The 21,964-nt window shown below is 43.6% G+C and overlaps 5 protein-coding genes across 10 annotated transcripts; all 5 read left to right on the forward strand.

Annotated features, from left to right (window-relative positions):
* Positions 1-197: 197 nt before the first annotated feature.
* On the forward strand, positions 198-6,440 carry LOC4334591 (NEDD8-activating enzyme E1 regulatory subunit AXR1). Of its 6 annotated transcripts, none has more exons than XR_001543993.3 (15): positions 198-362; positions 991-1,163; positions 1,259-1,422; positions 1,731-1,841; positions 2,032-2,111; positions 2,213-2,363; positions 2,460-2,553; positions 3,145-3,233; positions 4,396-4,469; positions 4,583-4,745; positions 5,169-5,254; positions 5,465-5,638; positions 5,735-5,818; positions 5,910-6,090; positions 6,174-6,440. XR_001543993.3 is itself a non-coding variant. In XM_015772276.3 (14 exons), exons 1-14 carry the CDS (start codon positions 301-303, stop codon positions 6,255-6,257), a joined length of 1,596 nt encoding a protein of 531 aa, XP_015627762.1. In that variant the 5' UTR covers positions 198-300; the 3' UTR covers positions 6,258-6,440. The 6 variants fall into 6 exon arrangements, 2 of the variants coding, with proteins under 2 accessions (XP_015627762.1, XP_015627763.1); XR_010740214.1 differs by having other exon boundaries at positions 5,934-6,090; XR_010740213.1 differs by having other exon boundaries at positions 5,465-5,599.
* A 5,053-nt stretch (positions 6,441-11,493) lies between these two features.
* On the forward strand, positions 11,494-12,342 carry LOC4334592 (zinc finger protein ZAT12). Its single transcript, XM_015773758.3, has one exon. It carries the CDS (start codon positions 11,568-11,570, stop codon positions 12,078-12,080), a length of 513 nt encoding a protein of 170 aa, XP_015629244.1. The 5' UTR covers positions 11,494-11,567; the 3' UTR covers positions 12,081-12,342.
* A 2,671-nt stretch (positions 12,343-15,013) lies between these two features.
* LOC4334593 (zinc finger protein ZAT12) lies at positions 15,014-15,709 on the forward strand. The gene has a single exon (XM_015773786.3). The coding sequence runs from the start codon at positions 15,136-15,138 to the stop codon at positions 15,568-15,570; it is 435 nt and encodes a 144-aa protein (XP_015629272.1). The 5' UTR covers positions 15,014-15,135; the 3' UTR covers positions 15,571-15,709.
* A 2,058-nt stretch (positions 15,710-17,767) lies between these two features.
* Positions 17,768-18,693, forward strand: LOC4334594 (actin-depolymerizing factor 3-like). The gene is made up of 2 exons (NM_001418968.1): positions 17,768-17,896; positions 18,061-18,693. The coding sequence occupies exons 1-2, from the start codon at positions 17,894-17,896 to the stop codon at positions 18,508-18,510; spliced, it is 453 nt and encodes a 150-aa protein (NP_001405897.1). The 5' UTR covers positions 17,768-17,893; the 3' UTR covers positions 18,511-18,693.
* A 277-nt stretch (positions 18,694-18,970) lies between these two features.
* On the forward strand, positions 18,971-21,609 carry LOC4334595 (actin-depolymerizing factor 4-like). The gene is made up of 3 exons (NM_001418969.1): positions 18,971-19,129; positions 20,771-21,036; positions 21,126-21,609. The coding sequence occupies exons 1-3, from the start codon at positions 19,127-19,129 to the stop codon at positions 21,274-21,276; spliced, it is 420 nt and encodes a 139-aa protein (NP_001405898.1). The 5' UTR covers positions 18,971-19,126; the 3' UTR covers positions 21,277-21,609.
* Positions 21,610-21,964: the final 355 nt, after the last annotated feature.

The raw sequence follows: 21,964 nt of genomic DNA on the forward strand, positions 1-21,964 counted from the left end.
CACTTGTTTATGGCAAGTGCAGTTGTTTAGTTGGTGTAGAGATGGTAGATGCTAACTAAACTGGATCGGCCCAATAGGCCCAAGTAGCTACAATATTGGGGCGTACGATTAGGCCCATGTCATTGGCCTCCAAAGCCCACGATCCCCTTCTCCTTGCTCCGCCTCCACTTAGCTTGAGACCGCTTTATTCCTCGCTCAGGGAGGAGGAGGAGAAGGCGAAGGCGAAGCAAAGCAAAACCTCGGAAGAGCGGCAGAGCCCACTCCACACGCGGAGAGGAGACCACGCCGCCGCCGGAAGCCATGGCCGCCGCCACCGCCGCCGCCTTCGCGGAGCCCAAGACCAAGTACGATCGCCAGCTCAGGTAACGCAACCGGCGCGCATCTGCGCTCTCTCATCTCCGACGGGTAGATTCCGGGCGCTTGCCGTTCGATCCTAGGGTTTAGGGCTCTTCGCGGTGGTGGAATTCCGGCACCGCTGTTCGGGTGCGGTTCGAGTGGGCGCGGTCTCTGATCTAGGGTTTTGGAGCTCCTTCTGTTCGGGTGACGGGTGGTCAAGAGCTGGAGGGATTTTCTCTGACAGAAATTGTTTCGAACGCTGCCGGTCATGCATTGGAGCTTGGTTGGTTGAAATATTGTTTACGTTGTTCACATGTAGTTGGGGATACCGACTGATAGCACTTTGCTGATTACTAAGACCCTAGTGGATTATGTTAGGGGTCCATAATTGGTGTTGGTGGTCTAGTCTGTGGCTTAATTGGGTGTTTTCTTATGTGCATCTGATTATCTGAGCTGTAGTTGTGCTTCACATGGGTAGTTCAGTTGCATATATAAATAGCACAGTTCAGTTTTACTTTATAAAATTTGACCTTCATTTTTCCAGCCTGCGACTTGTGTATTCTTCTTATTCTCTGCTTATTTTGCATCCGAGTAGGAAGAAGCAACCCACATACTAAAAACTACCTGTTATGATTCTGTTAATGCAAAGTACAGGATATGGGGTGATCAAGGACAGGCTGCACTGGAGAAGGCTAGCATATGCTTGCTTACCTGTGGCCCTACAGGAACTGAAGCGATGAAGAACCTTGTGCTTGGAGGAGTAGGGAGTGTTACTGTTGTTGATGGTTCCAAAGTTGAACAATCTGACATGGGAAACAATTTCCTGTGTAATTTCTGTGCTCCGCGTTTATTCCTGTTCCATTTCGATAAATTTCCAGTAAAGCAATGGAACTCATGTTCCGAGTACTCTGTTTATGTTCAGTGGATGCAGAATGCTTGGGGCAATCAAGAGCAAAATCTGTATGTTCGTTCCTGCAAGAGCTGAATGATGCTGTAAATGCCAAGTTTGTCGAGGAGTCTCCTCTGGCTCTCATAGACACAAACCCTTCATTCTTTTCCCAATTTACCGTAGTCATTGCTACTCAGGTGTGTGTTTACTCTTATGGTAAGATGCAAAATCAGTGATTGATTTTCTTGACTTCTCTGCGTAGCCAGAACATTTAACAAGAAGATTTAAAAGTCAAGGAAATGAGAATTGGCAAGTTTTTATAATCGCACAGGCGCATTAGATATTCATAGATATACTCCCTCTAGTAAGAGATGCTTTTTTAGTGTGGACAGTCAAACTTTTATTATTTTAGCTATTTACTACACATGGATTGTTAGGAACAATGTGCACGTAGTTTTTCCTCTCGCGGCCAAATTTTGCTGATACCCAGTTTTTTCTACTGCAGCTTCCAGAGAGATCTTTACTGAAACTAGATGATATCTGCAGGAAAGCAAATATTGTGTTGGTTGCTGCACGTTCATATGGTCTAACTGGTCTAGTCAGGATCAGCGTTAAGGTACCTTTATTGATCTGTGCAAGAGTTTCTGAGTTGTTCTTTATTTGACTTTTAGCGGTGGACTGCATCTTGTTTCCTGACCTCATTATTTAGGACTTATTAATGTTGCTTGGCGGTTTTCATTTCCACAGTAGTCATGAGCCAAAGCATTTTCACCAGACTGAAAACTGTTTCCCTAACTATTGAGCAGGAGCACAATGTTATAGAATCAAAACCGGACCACTTCCTGGATGATTTACGCCTTCACAATCCATGGGTTGAACTCAAGCAGTAAGAGTTATTTGTACCTACATTGTTGGCATAGCAAGTTGCATGATCCTTTTCTCATTCTAGATGAAATCACTGTTGATCTTAATGCTTATGTTTTTCAGATTTGCAAAGTCAATTGATATAAATGATAAAGATCCTGTTGTGCACAAGCACACTCCCTACATTGTTATCCTTGTGAGGCTTGCAGAAAAATGGGCAGATGCACATGATGGGCGCTTACCTTCGACTAGGCAAGAGAAAAATGAATTCAAGGTACGTGTTTTGGGTTGTTGCCCCAATCAGTAAAAAGTGGTTGCTAATGTGTTTTGGGGACTGTCAGGTTATTGACTAATCTAATATCTTCTTCAGGCACTGATTCGAGAATATATGCTTAATTTAGATGAAGAAAACTACAAAGAAGCAGTGGAGTCCTCGTATAAAGTCTCTGTTACTCCAGGGATCAGTAAGTTTATTTTTAAATGTTCTTCTATCAGCATAATTTTACTTGCAGACATAATTTTGTGTGCTTGACTATTTCCTTTCTTAAATACCACTAGTAAAAACTACTTGAATTAACTTGAAGTTGTCACTCTAGTTTACATAATGAATGAATGTGGCCTATGTGTTAACAAACACCTCCTGGGTCTTGTACTTACATGTAGGCTGTGTTCGGACATCAGGGTTGGGAACACTTATCCTGCGCATGGAAAACAGAACGGTCCATTAACACATGATTAATTAAGTATTACGTAATTTTTTTTTCAAAAATGGATTAATATGATTTTTTAAGCAACTTTCGTATAGAAGCTTTTTTTAAAAAAACGCATGGTTTAGCAGTTTGAAAAGCGTGCGCGCGGAACACGAGGAAGAGGTGTTGGGAACTAAGGATACCGAACACAGCCGTAGTCTCTTTTTGAACCCATAAATATTTTAACTTATTTATAAATATCTGTTGTATTCTTGTTGTATGTTCCTGCAGCCATGCACGTGTACACAATATAACATAGCTTCTGTGCAGAACTGCAAGTTCTAATTAGTGGTTAATTTCTTCTAGGTGATGAGATCCGTCAGATAATTGATGATAGCTCCGCTGAAGTGAATTCATCTTCTTCAGATTTCTGGGTTTTAGTGGCTGCTTTGAAGGTAGTTATAATTGTGATTTACAATTATGGAATGCCAACTTCTATTGTCTGATATGCCATACCACTGAGCTGTTATCTGAGGTTCCAGGCACTCTTGATAAAGTTTGTTGTTGAAACCAAATTGGAAAGTATCATACGTTGTTGAGGTGTCAGCAATATTCAATGATACTTTTCTTTTTTAAAAAAGTGTATCATATGTTGTTGAGGTCTCTCGGCGCTATTCAATGATTCTTTGTTTTAAAAAAGTGAATCATATGTTAGTTGAGGTGTCTCTGCGATATTCAATGAACCTGCATGATCTAGACACCCAGTTCTAGTTTTATTTTTTGGGCTAAAATAACAAGTCAGATCCAAAAGGTTAATCTTCTCTCTAGCCAGATGCCTCATATAACCTGAAGCAAATGTCAGGTAGCTTTGGAATTTTGATACTTATGCTAAAGCTGCATATGAGTTCTCTCCCTGGAGAATGCTCATTTAGAACAAAAAAGCTCTAGAAGCTTTGTGTGTCTGAAGCTGCTTTCATAATGAATGTATATTAAAAAGCCTGAAATAATGTGTTGTTTATGAACTATCTTCACACTTACCATCTGTAAAGTTGCACCATATATCCCTTTAGGAATGTTTCCATTTTACATCCCTCAGCTTAGCAAGAAGTCTACTAAACGCACCTCAACTTCTCAGGAAATATATCGAACACTGACAAGTACAAAATTGATTATCGAGCACCAAAAATTTAGTAAACCTGGTAAATTTTCAACCCAAAGTGTTTTTGGAGGAGCCGCAGTTGCTGGCATGAATCCAACTCAAGGTGTTCTTTCTGATTAAAAAAAACTCTGTTCTTTTGCTATATCGACAGTAACATCATGGGTATAATTCAAAAGGTTAGCTTGCTTAGTTGTCTAAACCATCCAAACAAGAAAAAGAAATACAGCATTGACATTTCCAATGGTAGTGAGTCTGACTCTTGAGTGCCACCGGAAGAAAGCGTATATAGCTTCTGAATATATGATATTATTTTGGAGGGTATTAAATTTCTTTGAGAGTTCAGGGGTGTAACATGGACTTACTCATACTTTATGCTTTCTTTTTTTGGTTGAAATTATTGTTTTTTATTAGCATTCATGTCTCAATTTGGATTTCTTTCTCTCGCTTGCTACTTACAGGAATTTATTGCAAATGAGGGCAACGGTGAGCTACCTCTTGAGGGGACGATACCTGATATGACTTCACTTACTGAGTTAGTGCCCTGCAGTCATCTAGCTTTGCAATGATCTCAGATTCAGTCAACTTCTGCCGAACTATTTTCTTCTATCACATGAATGCAGCTGTTTCTCTTTTATAACCTTACAGGTACTATGTTAGCCTGCAAAAGATTTACCAAGCTAAGGCTGAATCTGACTGCCTTGCCTTGGAGCATCATGTAAAGGATATCTTGAAGCGAATTGATAGAGACCCTGATTCTATTTCACGGGCATACATAAAAACATTTTGCAAAAATGCTAGAAAACTCAGAGTAAGCTGCTTTCTTTAAATATACATTGTAACACCTGTTTGGGATGGCTACAATGATGTGCTTGATAATCATTTGATCTAACTAGTTTTAATTGAGAAGAACCTTGTAGTATTTTGTACCCTATCCATATTCCATATATTTGATAAAGACAAAGCTGATTGTATGTGTATGGTATACTAGCTACTAGCTAGTACTGATCATTGCTTTTGCACTTGTTTCAAAAGAATTAAATTGTACAAGAGGTGCAATTGTCCCTTTTAAACTATGCCACTCCTGATTTATTTTCCTCCACTGGAATGCATGTGTTCAATTTTCTATTTGACATAACATGCTAATTCTTATCTCTCACTTTAAATATCATGATTGATAAATATTGTAGAACTATACCTGATAGTTATTGAGTAAGTGATATCTGCTGTCTAGGTCTGTAGGTACCGCAGTATGGAGGAAGAGTTTAGCTCTCCTGTTCTTTCTGAAGTTCAAATATACTTCACCGATGAAGACTACTGGTCAGTACCTTTTACTCCTTTGTGCTTGTCATTTTTTTAATGTTATGGAACTTTCTCTGTTCATATACTTTGGCATCTTTACTTTAGTTTTCAAGCTCCATGCAGCTGTTACAAAGGTAGTACTGCTGTTGCTGCATCCTAGAATATCAGCCTATCCTAAATCATAGAAATTGAAAATACCTGTTAAACTGAATTGTAATGCAATACCAGGATTACAAGATGCCTTGATTGAACCTATTGAAGACTTTTTCTGCTTCGAATTGTGGTTTCATCGTCTTGTTGCAAACACAAGTTTTCTTTCAAACCAATAGTTGGTCACACTGTAGCATGCAGTGCAACTTTGGAGTAGGTGGAGAAGTCAGCTATTGTTTCTTCCTTTGCTTTGTATGTTGCCGGAACTGTTGTTAGAATGACTAGCCATTGTTATCTTGTTCTTATTGATTTATTTGTTATTCAAATGACAAGCAAATTTGGCTGCAGCTTTGCAATGAACTTCTATGTTCTGCTACGTGCTGTTGATCGACTTGCAGCCAACTATAACAGATGCCCTGGAATCTTTGAAAGGTAAGCATGAGTAAAATGTTCATTCACTTTCGGTGAACATTATAACATCGTACATGTATTTATAATACTAATAATACACTGGATTCGGTAGTGAGATTGATGAGGATGTGCCTAGGCTGAAGACAGCTGCTGTTTCAGTAATGAGTGAGATGGGTATGAACGGGGCACCTTTGTCTGAAGACCTGATTACTGAAATGTGCCGGTTTGGGGGTGCAGAGATTCATCCCGTGGCTGCCTTCATTGGCGGAGTAGCATCCCAAGAAGTAATTAAGGTGTGTTTTGATCTCGTGACGGTAATTTGTGGACAACCATTAATTGTTCTTTCATCGCACTAACTACTCATTCCCTTTTCCAGCTGGTCACCAAACAGTTTGTGCCTTTGCTGGGAACATTTATATTCAACGGGATTGATCACAAATCTCAAGTTTTGGCGTTATAACATCAATCTGGTATAGAGCTTTTCGGAACCTCACCCAATTAATTACATTAGAGTTGCCCCAGATTTTGTATTATGGCCTTCCGGTGCAATGAAAATCACTTGTCCATATAAATGATCATTGTCAGATTTGGAATTATCATCGTATTTACATGGGAAAAGGTCAAAATACCCCTTGAAACAGTATGAATTTTGTGAGATCTCCGTGTTCTTCTCTACCAATATAGCGTGCTGTGTTTCTGTAGGTAGATTTAGGTCCTAATAGAGAAGAAATTTCTTGTTCGATGCTGTTTTTAATTTTGCCAGGAACTTATTAAACAATCAAAAATTGACCGTCTGCCTAGAGAAATGTTTTGATCAGGGGAGCCTTAAACCAGGCTAGGCAGTTTGTGGCTTTCAAGAGTGAGTGAAATGAGGAAAAGTATCCCAAGGGCATGACGCATCTTCAAGGTGGCAATTTCGCGCATAGCGTATGGCGGTAGGAGCTTGCATCTGAAACGTAGTCATGTGTTATTCTGTTCGGACGAATACCAGTAAATAACGTAGTCAAACCCTGCAAGGCACGCGGATTATGAATTTTGATTGTTTACAGTGGATTAACCTGTCATCAGGCTGACGAAAACGTGTACTGCTTCAGGTTGTTTGCCTCTAATAAAAGTACGACACGTAACGTGAAGCATGTCGGCTGAGCTCTATCTCTTCGTGTACAGGAGAACACGTCATCACCGACGTCGTTTTCATGGGACAAAACGTCAGTACGCTGTGAGCTCAACCGTGTATGCTAACCGACTAAAAGCCAGATGGCCGCAATGGAAGTATGCTAAGCAGTCTAGAGTCTGCGTTAGAGCAGGTACAATACTATTAGCCAGCTATAAACATATTTTAATAAGATAAAAAATAAAAAAGAAAAGCAGCGGGCTACAGATCTGTAGCCAGCTGCAGCATGGATTTTAAGACACAATATGTGTATAACAGGTGGGACCATATGTTAATAGTATAGTAATAGTATAGTAAGTAACTATTGTATGAATTGGCTATTAGATCGGCTATAAATAAATTGGAGTTAGTAGTAGGCTATACTATTGAACTTGCTCTTAGCATACCAAAATCACCGGACTAACAACAGTGGACAGCAGTTGGTCGGTGTCCTTTCTATTTGTGGCTCACTTATTATCGTCAGATTTTTCTTTCTAACAATCAGTTTCTTCGTTGCTATAAATTGTAATGTTTATTAGCAGCTTAAAAATAATTTATGAGTAAAAACTTATATATATTTGTTCCTAGCTACTTAAGAGTTAACGTAAAAAAAAATCTCGGATAAAACAAACATAAAAAATCCACTACTACAAAATTAAGTGTTAAAATTTAAATTTAACCATGGTTGATAAGCTAGATTAAAGATAAATGGGTTGACGCGCAACCAGTTATGGAGTAAATAAGTGTATACGATTACCCACTCCTTGAGTTCGTCGATCGACCCTGCTGAACTAACAAAACGGAGTAAAATACAAGTATAGCTTCTGGTTCCTATTAACCTAACGACACAAATAGCCATGTTTGTGATATTATTATTTTTCTAGATAATATTTAGATGCAAGTAACACGCTCACACCGCATATACGTACACGGTACACACGTATACACGTCGTTCTTATCACTACAAGTTTCATGTTACAATCATGTCCTGATTCCATATCAATTGTCAGCCTATGTACTGCAGGGATATTAGGTGCAACGCGTTTTCAAGTTTTGGTTTTTAGGGTGTGTTTAGTTCTTCAGATGTAAAAACTTTGAGGTATATAGACATACATGTGAAGTATTAAACGTAGACTAATAATAAAATAAATTACATATTTCACCTATAAACTGTGAGACGAATTTATTAAGCCTAATTAATCTATCATTAGCAAATGTTTACTGTAGTATCACATTGTCAAATCATGGCGTAATTAGGTTTAAAAAGATTCGTCTCGTAATTTACATACAAACTGTTCAATTGGTTTTTTCCCTATATTTAAAGCTCCATGCCTGTGACCAAATATTTGATGTGACGTTTTTGGCTAAAATTTTTTAATCTATACAAGGCCTTAACTCAGGCTCTGTTTCTTTCGACTTAAGATTATTATAATCTAGATTATTGAGTCAGATTACTGTAAGCTAGATTGTTATAATCTGTAGTAGAATAAGCGGTTAGTTGTTTCTTTCCTAGATTATTAGGTTTGCAAGTCTAAAGAGGGAGTGGGGTGGCATGGTGGGTAATTTTTCACCTAATAATCTAGAAAAAGCTTACCTAAATGAGCTTATCAGATTATAATAAGCTGGGCTCCAGATTTTAATAAGCTACTTTAATAAGTTGTCTGTTTTTTTAGTTTACTTCTAATAATCTGGATTATAATAATTTTAAGATGAAAGAAACAGGCCTCAGTAGGCAGGGAAGCTGTTGATGTCGGCAACCCAAGTAGAAGTATACATGATTGATCCACCATATATACAGCTCACAGGCTCACAGCAGTAAGCTAGCTCACTGTTCACACGAAGAACAGAGGCGCATGTAGAAACCTATAGCAGGTGATCAGCTCAAGCTGTCACGCAGCAAGCGGCGCCCGGTAAGGAACTTCAGATATAAGGAAAACACGCCGCCTAATTTGCACCGTACCATATGGAGCTCAATCAACGAAACTCACGCGAAATCCATCCAAGAACTACCGTCCAAGTATGGGGTCAGGACTCGTTCAGGACTACTCCGTACTGCACTACTCGTCTCTGATTCGACGACCAGGTATCATGTCGTCGATGACATGTATATATACTCCCTCCGTTTTATATTATAAATCATTTAACTTTTTTTTCTAATAAAATATTTTTAAATTTAATTAAATTTATAAAAAAATAATATTCAACATAAAATAAATATATTATTAAAATATATTTAATAAAACTAATTAGATATTCTAGTTGTTATTATAAATTTAGTCAAACTTGATAAAGTTCTACTGCAAAGAATAACAAGCAACTTATAATATAAAACGGAGTATGGAGGGAGTAGATATTATTAGCCTTTTGCGCAAGAACAGACCGACCTGCTTAACCGCGTAGACACTTGACGATGTAAGAGAAAGTTCAATAGTATAGCCAACTACTAGCTCCAATTCATCTATAGCCAATCTAATAGCTCATTTATACAATAGTTATATAATACACTATTAATATCTAGTCTCACATGTCATAGATACACTGCGTCTTGGAGTCCGTGCTACAGCTGGATATAAATCTGTAGCCCGCTGCTATTCTCTCTCCTGATTTATATTTTAAATCAGGATAGAGACGCCGATGCTGATCCATGTGATGTCCTTATCCATTTATCTAGTTTCTGTAGTTATGATCATGAAGCTCATGTCCGGCGCCTAAGAATTTTTAGTACGCGTTCAGACTCCTGCCCACTTGGGGCACACGTAAATTTGAGCAAAAGAAAGAGCACTAACAACCGTTGCCATGACATCACTGCAAATCTAATGCTCCCTCTAGAGGTTGTTGCCGGTTCGTTCTTCGAAGTACTGTTGACCAAGGCAGGCGGCCTCCCGGAACCAGCATAAACAAAACCAGAGATCGATGTTCTGTATTCCCAGAAAAAAAAAGAAAAAAAAGGCCAGGTTCTCCGTACCCAACCCCCAACTCTCTAGAAATTCAATGCAGGGAAAAAAAAGATAAAAAGTCGTGGCATCAGATACGAACCAACATGATGCAACCGAGTAGTACTAGTAGCCAGTAGGACCAAACTCCGCTGACTAGTACGAGCAGTTTCCACTAGCAAGCGGCAACACCGGTTACACATCATCGCGCAACGCGCACGCGACGCAACGACAGGAACCACCGCTCCTTGCGCGCGAGGCAAACGGAAGCCGCGCGCCCGTGCGGCTTGGACTAGTACGCTTGTGGGGAAAATGGAGAACGTGAGAATATCGCGGTAGATTCTGCCATTTTTCCTCACGATTCGGCCGTGCTGCCAATCTCATCGCCGCGTCGCAGCGCGCCGCGCTGGGGTTAAGCCGGCCTGATGCCCGCCTGCCGTTGATGGGCGTAAGCCGCTAGCTGTCACCGACCGGGGGCGTACGTAATTACGTGCGTGCGTGGAGTGGATCGCGCGGCGGCCGGCCTCCGCGAAAGGCGCGGCTCGGTTAATCGCACGCGCCCTCCCGTTCCGACTTCCCGTACGTGTGTGGTGGGACGGAATTCACATCACGGTCACAGGTCATACGTACAGTTTCTACACAGCTCTACAGGTCTGAGAGGAAATCGAGACTGTACATGCATCGCGATGTATATACGTTTGACTATCCCCGGCCGCACAAAACGGAGACAGGTTTACAACTGTGTCTATGGTCTGGATTCACGGTTCACCGTAACAAATAGTAAAACCAATACTAGTACTCCATAAAAGTACTGCAGTAGACCGGGTTCAAATGTTCTGGATGGTCACGGTCGATTGACCACTATAGGTGCTTTAATTAATTAGGGCTGGTTTGGTTTGTGACCTAAATTGGTCTTACCAATTTTCGTCGATACTAAATTTTAGCAAGTTTTTGTATGGTTAATTTTGGCAAGGCAAATTTATGTCTGGATTAGAGCTAAAATAGCCTAAGTTAACTATTGAAATGACCTATTTTCTTAGGTATACCTAAATTTGGTTTCAAACCATATAAACAGTAAACACTATTGAAATTGATAAATATTGATAAGGCTAATTTAGACCTCAAACCAAACCAGCCCTTAATCCCGCGATCATAGACACAATCCATCGCTCAGCAAATCGAGCTCGAGAACGTTCTAGGCCCTTCCAGCAACCCCAAGCAGGGCCCAACTAGTGCTAATATAATCGATCGGAATAAAATAATTGAGTGGATTATCCGCCGCGGGCGGTGGCGGCGCGGGCGACGACGTTGCCCCCGCGGCTAAGCAACCAACAGCCGCCACGCGCCATGGTTTGCCATGCCGTGCCAGCTGATGAGGTCACTGCCCACCCACACGTCCGTCTCGCCCGCATCCCACTCCCCCCGACCCCATCCAAATCCAAGCCGTCCACCTCGCCGCTCGTCGCGTTGGCCGCACGCGATTGGCGCAGCCACGCCACCTCGCCACTATGTCGGTCGCTTCCCCCTCACCTCCTTGGCAAACACGTAAGCCCCCACCGCCTCGTCTCCAAAACCTATATATAAGCGCGGCGCGCGCCACCAACCCATCCATCGATCTCCCCCCAACCAAAAATCTCTCTCTCAATCCATCGATCCATTAATTCACAAGCTTATCGAATCGGAGATGAAGCACCCGAGGCAGGAGGAGGAGGTGTCGCTGGCGCTGGCGCTGAGCACGGACTGCTCGTCGACGGCGTCGGACTCGTCGGCGGCGGCGGCGGGCGGCGCGGCGAGGAGGAAGAGGGCGCGGCGGAGGAGCGTGGTGGCGACGTCGGGGGAAGGGGAGTTCGTGTGCAAGACTTGCAGCCGCGCGTTCCCGACCTTCCAGGCGCTCGGGGGCCACCGGACCAGCCACCTCCGCGGCCGGAGCAACGGGCTCGACCTCGGCGCCATCGGCGACAAGGCGATCAGGCTGCACAGGGCGGCCGACAAGGAGCACAGGGACAAGCACGAGTGCCACATCTGCGGCCTCGGCTTCGAGATGGGCCAGGCGCTCGGCGGACACATGCGGCGCCACCGCGAGGAGATGGCCGCCGCCGGCGGTGGATCCTCCGCCGACGACTGGGTCTGGCGCTGCGACGCGCGGCCGGAGGGGATCGCCGCCGAGCCACCGGTGTTGCTGGAGTTGTTCGCCTAGTTACCGCTGGTCTCCATTAGTTTCGTCCAAGTTTTGAACTGACGCAGTGTGTGTCACCATTAATTAGTTCATGTACATGTCTAGAAAAAAAAAGTCAGGTTCATCGATCTTGTAACTATGATAGGGGTTTAATTTTTTTTTTCATTAGCGTTTGGGTTGTTCGGTTTTGAATCGGTCAGTTTTTGAACCGTTTGGTGGAGATTTGTTGAGTTCAGATGTATATACACACACAGATGTAATATAATTCTTTCATTCATAGCTATACCTCTTGTAAATATATGCAACATTTATGTTTGTGCCAGAAATAAATTCAGCGCGCTGTTCCTCCTGATCATTATTTCCGAAATTTTATCCCCAGATTATTCTTCAAGCAAAAAAGATATTTAAATTTCCCAGTCCCTGATTGCAAATTTGCAGTCCAAGTTCAACTGAGCTTCGATATGCGTAATAACAGTGTTGCACTGTTGCGTGCAGAATCTGACGGAGACACACATATATCTGTGAATTTGTTCCTTATACGTGTAGCCACGTCATATCCCTTTCAACCTCTAAATGTGATCTGACTAGATCCTTACTGGGGGGACATATCTGATACTTCCTCCGTCCCAGTAAAATTGATGTTTTAAGGTTAGCATCCAAGATTAGCTGTTGTGCAAAATTACCAAATTATCCCCATGATTTGATTCAGCTGTCATTTCCAGCATTTATACATGCATTCCGAATATTCTAGAGGATGTTTCCAGCAGTAATGAAGTAACCACAACTCACTACCACGTGTTACGGGGAGTACACAAATTGGCGCCTTGGCCACATGTTTGATAAAGGGGCAAAGCCATCATTAACATATTCAAAAATTTGAATCAACAATTAAACTTGCTTTGGCGTCCAGGAGTGCATCTTCTCTGTGTAGCGACACATTTTTTGGGACAAGCTTGGGGCGTTGAAACGTCAATTTTACTGGGACGGAGGAAGTATGTACATATATCCACTCTCTGTTAATTTACCTCAAGTACTCCGAAATTACATAATACAGGCTAGACAAATCTCGCCCTTGTTCTTAAGAAAAAAAAAGAAATCAAGATTAACCACCACTGTATAGGTACGATCATGTGTGATTCTTCCATACTCTCATCCATTAATTAAGTGCCTACCCAAACATTTGAGAGAAAACAACAGAAAATTGTCCCTAGCTAGCTGGATAGAAACTATAATGCAATTGATCTCATCCACGAGGGACATTTGTCAAAGAGAGAAACTGCTTCAGCAATATTAGCATAGGGCAACACTTGGCAGAAAACAACACTCTCTTTGAATTATCATTTTTCTTCAATTATTGACGCTAGTTGGGGGAAATTAACACATTTGGACCTCTTCAAGCTGATCAAGGAGAAGGATTTCAGGGATTTACGACCGAAGACGCGCCCGTCAGTTCACTAATTAATTGATTCCCTAGCAAACAGATCACCGACTAAACGATCACATAGTAGATATTAATTTACACAGTTTTTGAGCACACGCTTGTAGACGTAGTCACAGCAGGAGCAAGCACACACACATGCATACATATGCATGTCCATCGAAAGGAGCTGTAAATTAAACTAATCAAGCTAGAGCTAATCAATCCCCTTCGGATACTTCGCAGTATTAGTATTACTATATACTAGTATAATTGTTTCGTAAGGATGGAACAAGGAAAGTGACAGGAAGCTAGGACCGAACCTGAAACTGAAACGAGTCTTTGTTCGTAAGAAACAGCAAGCCAATATTCAGCACTTCTCTTCAGGTATGAATTGAATGGTCTCACATAGGAGTACCGAGTACGTACGGGTGAATAATCTTGAGCGCGTTAGTTGCTTGTATGTGCTACGTATACTTCACGGGAAAGTACGTAGTATCATACAATTGACAGCACAAACACCTTACATGTTCCGTTTGTTTTATCCACAATCTTGTTTGGAGAACACGCGCGGATCCAAATCTGGAAGTGGTAGGTTGCTAGTACCTGATATTTCCTGCCAAGTACTTCTACTACTAGTACTGACCTCACGTGAGTACGCATGACGATATCAATCCAACGCGAAGGCACCAAATAACGGAAGTTTACTCACTTTCTTCTTCGGGTGCAAGACTAGCACTCTGACCGGTCAAAACCAAACGTCGGTTGGACCCCACCACCCCGAACCATCCAACGGTGCAGCACCAGTGGGCCCCACACACCCTTTCTACTCGCAGCTACTGCCTTCGGCTGTGTTTAGATCCAAAGTTTGTATTTAAACTTCAGTCCTTTTTCATAACATCAATCTGTTATACACACACAACTTTTCAGTCATATTATCTCCAATTTTAACTAAAATCTAAACTTTACGCTGAACTAAACACAGCCTTCGTCCCAATTTGAGTACAGATACAAGTTTCCGTGTCAAATATTTTACCATCCGTTTTATTTAAAAAATTTATAATTTTATTTAAAAAAATAGTGATATATAAAGTATTATTTATATTTTATCATCTAAAAATAAAAAAATACTAATTATAAAAAATTTAAATAAGATAAACGGTTAAACTTTGGATGTGAGCACTGTAAAACTACACTCTTTTTTATACGGAGTTCTAACGTAACCCCCACCGTTTATGTTAACGCCCACTTGACTATTTCGTGGACCCTTCCTGTCTTGTCCGCGGGCCGCGCGGTCGGTGTGAGGCCAGCGCACACGCACATCTGAGCCAAGCCAAGCCAGCCGGCCCAAGGTAGTAAACGCGTCCCACCCAAAGCGTACGTACAGAAGGTTCCGACGTTTCAGACGATTCGCCGACTGCGACCGACGCGCTCGCCATGGCGTCCTCCACCGCGCCTGCGCCGTGGCGTGCACGTGACAATCTCATCTCCTTTCGTACCGTATATAAGAGCCACCCCATGCATAACACCCAGTCCCAACACCAGCACAGCAATATTAACCATTCTCTCGATCGAGTCAGAAGCTAGCTAGCTAAAACTCGTCTCGTCGATCATCTTGTGTTCGATCGATCTCCAGTTCGTTCGGTTTCTTTCTTGACCATGACCAAGCATCCGAGGGACGGCGAGGTGATCAGCCTCTCGCTGTCGCTCACGCTCGGCGCTGCCGCGGATAGCGGCGAGCGGAAGAAGCCGCGGCGCGGGTCGTCGCCGGCGGCGTCCGGGAGTGGGGACTTCGTCTGCAAGACGTGCAGCCGCGCGTTCCCGTCGTTCCAGGCGCTGGGCGGCCACCGGACCAGCCACCTGCGCGGCCGCCACGGGCTCGCGCTCGGCCTCGCCGCCGCCACGGCCAAGGAGACCACCAAGAAGGTGCAGGAGAAGCCGGCGGCGGCGGCGACCCACGAGTGCCACATCTGCGGCCAAGGCTTCGAGATGGGCCAGGCGCTCGGCGGCCACATGCGCCGCCACCGCGAGGAGGCCGCCGCCGCCGCCGCGGCGGTGCACGCGCCGCCCGTTCTGCTCGAGCTCTTCGTTTAGATTCGTGCGATTGCTGCCTGTACATATTGGTGCACGATTGTGGCTATTGCATTCATTATTTTTCTTTTTTCAGATAGAGATTTTACCATTGTAGGAATTGCTTTACGCTGGATATACTAATTCATTCATTCATTCATTAGTCAATTCTCCAATCGAATTTTATCTGTGTCAGACTGTTCGATCGAATCGGCTGTGTTCTACGTCCATTGTTCCCTGTTTTCAAATATTGATTTATATATGTACCACACATGTACATGCCAGAATAATTTAGATAACAGAGATCTTACTCACATGATGGAAGCGTAGTTTGTTCTGTGTACATACACATAATCTACACCATACCACTGTTACAGAAAGACCATCGGTGTCTATTGCGAAATCCCTATAGGTGCCGAATTTTCCAACCGGCATTACGGGTGGCGTAGATGACTCCGAGTCATTGGTGCCAGTTCCATAACCAGCACATTTAAGGCTCAATTGAGAAATCGAGCTGATACATCGAGTTACTCCTCGTTACCCCAACTCCAATTCAAATCTCAAATCCAAATTAGATCGTCACCAAGATCGATTGAAAATCACATAACGTGGGCATACACATAATCAAAGACAACAAATTTTTTTTCGCAAATCAGCAAATTAAACCCGTCGACCATTCACTTCACGACGTCTAGGGAAGGCCGTTGGCCACTGAGCATCGACTGAGGCAAGGCGGTTGTTGAGGAAAGATTGCTATTGAGGTCATCGAGAGCAGATCTGGTGGAGGGCACCGCGCGGGGCCAAATCTGGAGGTCTTCGAGCTCGGACATGTTAGATCTGGCATTGGAGCCACCACCCTTGCCGTCACTAAAGAATCCGACACAAGAGGGCTGGGGATAAACGGGGCCTCTAGCTGCCAAGCACTAGAGGGGGGGAGGGTGCGAGGCCGACCACTGGTCGCTGGGGAGAGGCGCGGATGGAGAGGAAGAGAAGAGAGCTGGAGCGGGAGAAGCTGAGGATAAGGGCATAAGGAGAACCATATATATTTGGCTCCCATGCCACACGTCGTTTTTTCCCCACGTGGCACGCTCAGCTTGTAGTGATGACATCTATGATATATTATAAGTATTATATTTTAAAAAATATATTAATATTATAGGCATAGACTTTTATCTAAAATTGGTACCTCTATGTGCTTAAAAATGTAGTCTTTTTTTTTTCCTCAGTGGAGGTGGGAAATGGTTAATAAGTGCCGTTTTTAATTTTTTTCGCCCTGGGAATTACAGTTCTTGTGTACGTTTGAGGTGCTGAACAAAAATGACCGTCCGTTATTAGCTAATCCGATGGTTCCCATTCCATTCTATGGTCTGTCAGACATCACAGGCTCACAGCTAGTAACGCCTAACAGCGGTGAATTGACCGTACATGATATTACCACTTTACCAGGCGTCACAGATCAGAAAAGCTCATATACGCAAGCTATCAGAAGGAAACGCGGCTAGTCGTTCGAGTCTGTGTACGTGGCACTGTCAAGGCAGTGCATAGTACAGACATGCCAAGCTGGGCGCATTTCAGTTGAGTTTCTTCCCTTGATAAAAAGAAAACACGGTGGCGACGAGCAACTGGTGCGCCGGTGCCGTCCTGGAAAGTCACCGGCCGGCCGATTTGTTTCGGTGGATTTGGTCCATTTGCACAGCAAAGTGTGACGGGGCAGCTACCTTGCACAGGTCAGACGATTAGTACGCAACAGCTGCGAATTCTGAAGCTTTTTCAGTTGTTTACTGTCATGGTGTCATATTTCTCGCATCGATCCTCAACATATGCATGACAACGTGGACTCATCATGAATTCGCTGTAACGGTATTAGAGCTAATTATTATCATTTCTGATCGCATATGGAAAGCTTCAACGTCATGACTAGTTCAGTCAGCAAGACGTAGCTGATTTGAATTAATCAAGAGAAGCTTGTGAGAGAAACGACGCACAAGCGGAATTTGGAGTTTTGTAGTTTCAGTTTTGGCTGGGAGAGTGTTTGTGGCTTGAGTTAGGCTTCCTGCTGCCACGTCAAGACACCATCTGGAAGACTGGAACCATCTATCCCAGAGCAAAACTAACAAAGCCACAGTATGCTCACACGTGTACACATCTCCCTCTAAATTATTTCTTCGAAAAGGACTCGGACATCCTATTAAAGGATCCAATATTCTGATAAAACACTCACAAGCTACTGAGTGCAAATCTTCAATTGCAACTACTTTCTGCGAACTTCTGATCGACCATTGCAGAATCCAACTAATTGTTTCTTCAGACTTCTTCAGAGCATTCTCCAGGACACTTCGAACGAAACATGGTAAGCATGATAAAGCTGCTCACTGCTTCAGAATTCAGGTTGTTGTCTTGCCAACTGAATTTGCCAAGAATTCAGTGATCAGTTCTTCACTGATTTGGTCATAATTCAGTGATCAGTTTGTTCGAAGTTTCAGAATTCAGAACTTTATGCGTGTGTTTGTGCAGGCGAACGCGACGTCGGGTGTGGCGGTGAGCGAGGAGTGCAAGGCGAGGTTCCAGGAGCTGAGGGCGGGGCGGGCCCACAGGTTCGTGGTGTTCAAGATCGACGACGCGATGCGGCAGGTGGTGGTCGACAGGGTGGGCCCACGCGACGCCGGCTTCGACGAGCTCACCGCCAGCCTCCCCGCCGACGGCTGCCGCTACGCCGTGTACGACCACGACTTCACCGTCAGCGACGCCACGGCCACGGCGGCCGCCGGCGAGGGCGGCGAGGCGCCGCGCAGCAAGATCTTCTTCGTGTCGTGGTCGCCGGCGGCGGCGGACGTGAGGAGCAAGATGGTGTACGCGAGCTCCAACGAAGGGTTCAAGAAGGAGCTCGACGGCGTCCAGATCGACCTGCAGGCCACCGACCCCAGCGAGCTCACCCTCGACGTGCTCAAGGACCACACCTCCTAATTAATCACGCCGTTAATTACCTCGATTTTCCAAGTAATTACGTTGGCATTGCAGCCCATGTGTATGTGTGGTTTGTACGGCTTGCTTGGTGTTTGGATTGTGTACGTGTGTGGTTAATTTACATTACGCGAATAATAAAGAGACGATTAAACCGGTGATCGGTCGATCGCGCTTGCACCTTAATTTCGTCCATGGAACAGATCAGCACAAGCATATAACGACGTGTCCTCTATAAAAGGGTAAAATAAAATATAAAAATAAATAAATAAAATACGGGGGAAAAAATCTCGCTTTTAGCAAGGACATTTCGCCTGGACAACTTTTCTCGGCAGCAATGATAGGCCGTCACGCCTCATCTCAGCCGTCCATCCGGGAATCCGACGACCGCGGAGGCGTGTAGAGGTAGGCCAACCACTTGGGTTGGGAACTTGGGAGCAGTGGACGCCGCGGCGACTCCATCAAACACAACACAAAGACACGAGAACAAAAGCCCGAGCTCGCTGCAGTAGCAGAAGCGTCTCGCTTTCCCCTTTGCTGCTGCTGCTGCTGCTGCGCCGCCGCCTCCGCCGCCGCCGCCGCCGATTCCGCTCCCCTCCCTTCCCCTCCGAGCTCAGCAATGGTACGTACGCCTTCCTTCTCCTCTTCCTCCTCCTCCCCCTCCCCCGTGTGTCTGCGATGTTTTGCGTCGGTTTCGGTAGATGTGTTTCAGATCGGTTCCGGGGTTCGTGGCTGTGTTCCTTTGGTTGATTTTTGGTGGAGTTTGGGGGGCGTAGAAGCGGGATAGTAGGTGTGGTGGTCGTGAATCGAGGTGGATCGAGGGGGATTTGGGGCCCTTCCGGTTGTGGATCGGCTGTTCCTTTATGTTGCGGCGGGGTAAGGTTTGATGTTTTTCTCATCGCCGCCGACTGGATCGTGAGGAATTTTGGATGTTGTCTTCTCGTCGATCGGTGAGGTCTTCGCTTGGGTTGTTGGAGTGACACTGTCCGGTCTTGAGATTAGCGGAACCAAGTCAAAGCACACATGCGGGGGCGGTGTGATGAGATTCGCGTGGATGTAGATTTAAGCCTGGGAATCTGGCAGCTTCTAGCTGATGAGCTCCAGATTGTTAGATTCAGATCGTCAGACGTCGAGTAGTCGTGGAATTTAAGTTGATCTGTATCTGGATCACATGCTGACTGAGGTTAGACCACTGCAATATGTCCAGATATGATGAGATAGCTGCCAGCTAGCCTTTCTGGAATTAGCAGCGAAAAGAGTGTGTTGCTGCATGTTGTTTCTCATCAGGATTCTTCAGTTTATTCAGATCCCACTGATTCTATTGATCTTATGGGGATATCTCTGGTATAAGACAGCTAAATGTGGTTTAATGCGATCCCTATGGACGTGTGCCATTAACAAGGGAATGGTTAGTGCAATGACTACACCTTCCAATTGGCACTGATGAAACCACCAGCAACAAGTGACCGTGCACAAAACGTAGACTATATGATACAGTACGTCAGCATCCATATTTTTGTAGTCCATATCCTTGCATGATAGTCATAGCTTGTAAAAATTATTTCATACAATCCTTTTTATGTCCTTTTGCTGCCAATTTGCAACTTTGTATGTGGCACTTGGTGTAATAACTGTTGCAAAAATAACAGTGAATGTGCATGAAAAGGATTGCATAGAACAGGATTCACCTTTGAATCGAACATCTTCATGCACACTGTATCACTCATCTTTTTTTTTTGTTGTGACCTTCGCCTGCAGATATGGATACTGGAGTGTGTGTTGATGGTTTAGATATTATCATTTGGTCTCATATGGCACACACCTCTTTGCCTATTACTGGCTGGATATTTTCTCATTGGTCTTTTCGACCATGCCAATTGAATTGCATAGTGTTTAATGAACATTCCTATTAATCCCTAAATTGTTTAATTTGGGGGCACATCTGTTGAGGTAGCAGTAGCACGGTAGCACCACCAGTCTAGTTTTATATTGAGACTCCCCATCAGGTTTGAGAGAACAAATAACTACAGCGGATTAACTAATTAAAAACGATAAAGCTCTACCTGAATAAACTGAAGAACAGTCTGATTTTAGGATGTAAATTATAATTGGCAACGCTATAAGAGGTGAAGCAACTGCATGCATATGTTGAATGCTAAGTTCACACGAGTTTATATTGTTTGAAGGAAAAGGTCAAGGTTGAATTACTCGAGTAACTATGAACTGACATAGATTTCCTTACATGATGTTACATTACACACAGGCAAATTCATCATCTGGAGTTGCAATTCATGATGATTGCAAGCTGAAGTTCAATGAGCTACAGTCCAAAAGGATGCACCGCTTCATAACTTTCATGATGGATAACAAGGGGAAAGAGATCATTGTGGACAAGATTGGGGATCGCACAACAAGCTATGAGGATTTCACTAGCAGCCTGCCTGAAGGGGACTGCCGGTTTGCAATCTATGACTTTGACTTCCTTACTGCAGAGGATGTGCCAAAGAGCAGGATATTCTATATCTTATGGTATTGCTTCTGTGCCCCGTCTATTCCATAGTTACTTTACTGTAGGCCTACCCTTACCGCTTATGAGATATGTTGTGATTGAATTGAAGGTCCCCAGACAATGCAAAAGTGAGGAGCAAGATGCTTTATGCTAGCTCCAACGAAAGATTCAAGAAGGAGCTGAATGGCATTCAGTTGGAAGTGCAGGCTACTGACGCCGGCGAAATCAGTCTCGATGCGCTCAAAGATCGTGTGAAATAAGCATTGCCATGCCTTTCATGATCTTGCAATATGGACTTGTCTATTATGGATTTGTGTGTCACTATAAATTTGGTAGTGTGAGACTGCTTGATGGTTTGTGGGTTTGTTCATGGAACCATGGAGATATGGCTCTATCCTGTATTTCGTTGTTGCGCTCAGAATGTATGGGCCTGTGATGCACTGTTCCAAGTTTAATTGAGATGTGTCAATGTTCAAGTTACAGAATAAATTGCTGATATGTTCTCAGTTCTCATGGACACCTTGGGAGGATTGTATGGTTCTGACTACTCATGGAGGTTGAGTAATGCAGCGTTTCCGTTCGTTTGCTCTTTATTTGATAAAGTATAAAATGCTTCGGGAGGATTGTGTGGTTTATGTTAGCTCATCGAGGTTAAGCAATACAGCATTTCAGTTCGTTTGCTCTTTATTTTGATAAATATCAAATGTTTTGGATGATTTGTGTGGTTCTATGTTATTCATCAAGGTTGAGTGATGTAGCGTTTCGGTTCGTTTGCTTCTTTGTTGGATAAAATATGAAAGTGCGGTTTGGGCAAATGCACTTGTGGGACAAAATTAAAAGATAAAGATAGTTCCCCTCTTTTTGTTGGATACAACGTGACTTTGGCTTTGGCCAAATGCACTTGTGGGACTAAATTAAAAGATAACCTCTTGGGCAAATTCACTTGTG

This window comes from Oryza sativa, chromosome 3 (genome assembly GCF_034140825.1).
Source record: "Oryza sativa Japonica Group chromosome 3, ASM3414082v1".
Lineage (NCBI taxonomy): Eukaryota > Viridiplantae > Streptophyta > Magnoliopsida > Poales > Poaceae > Oryza > Oryza sativa.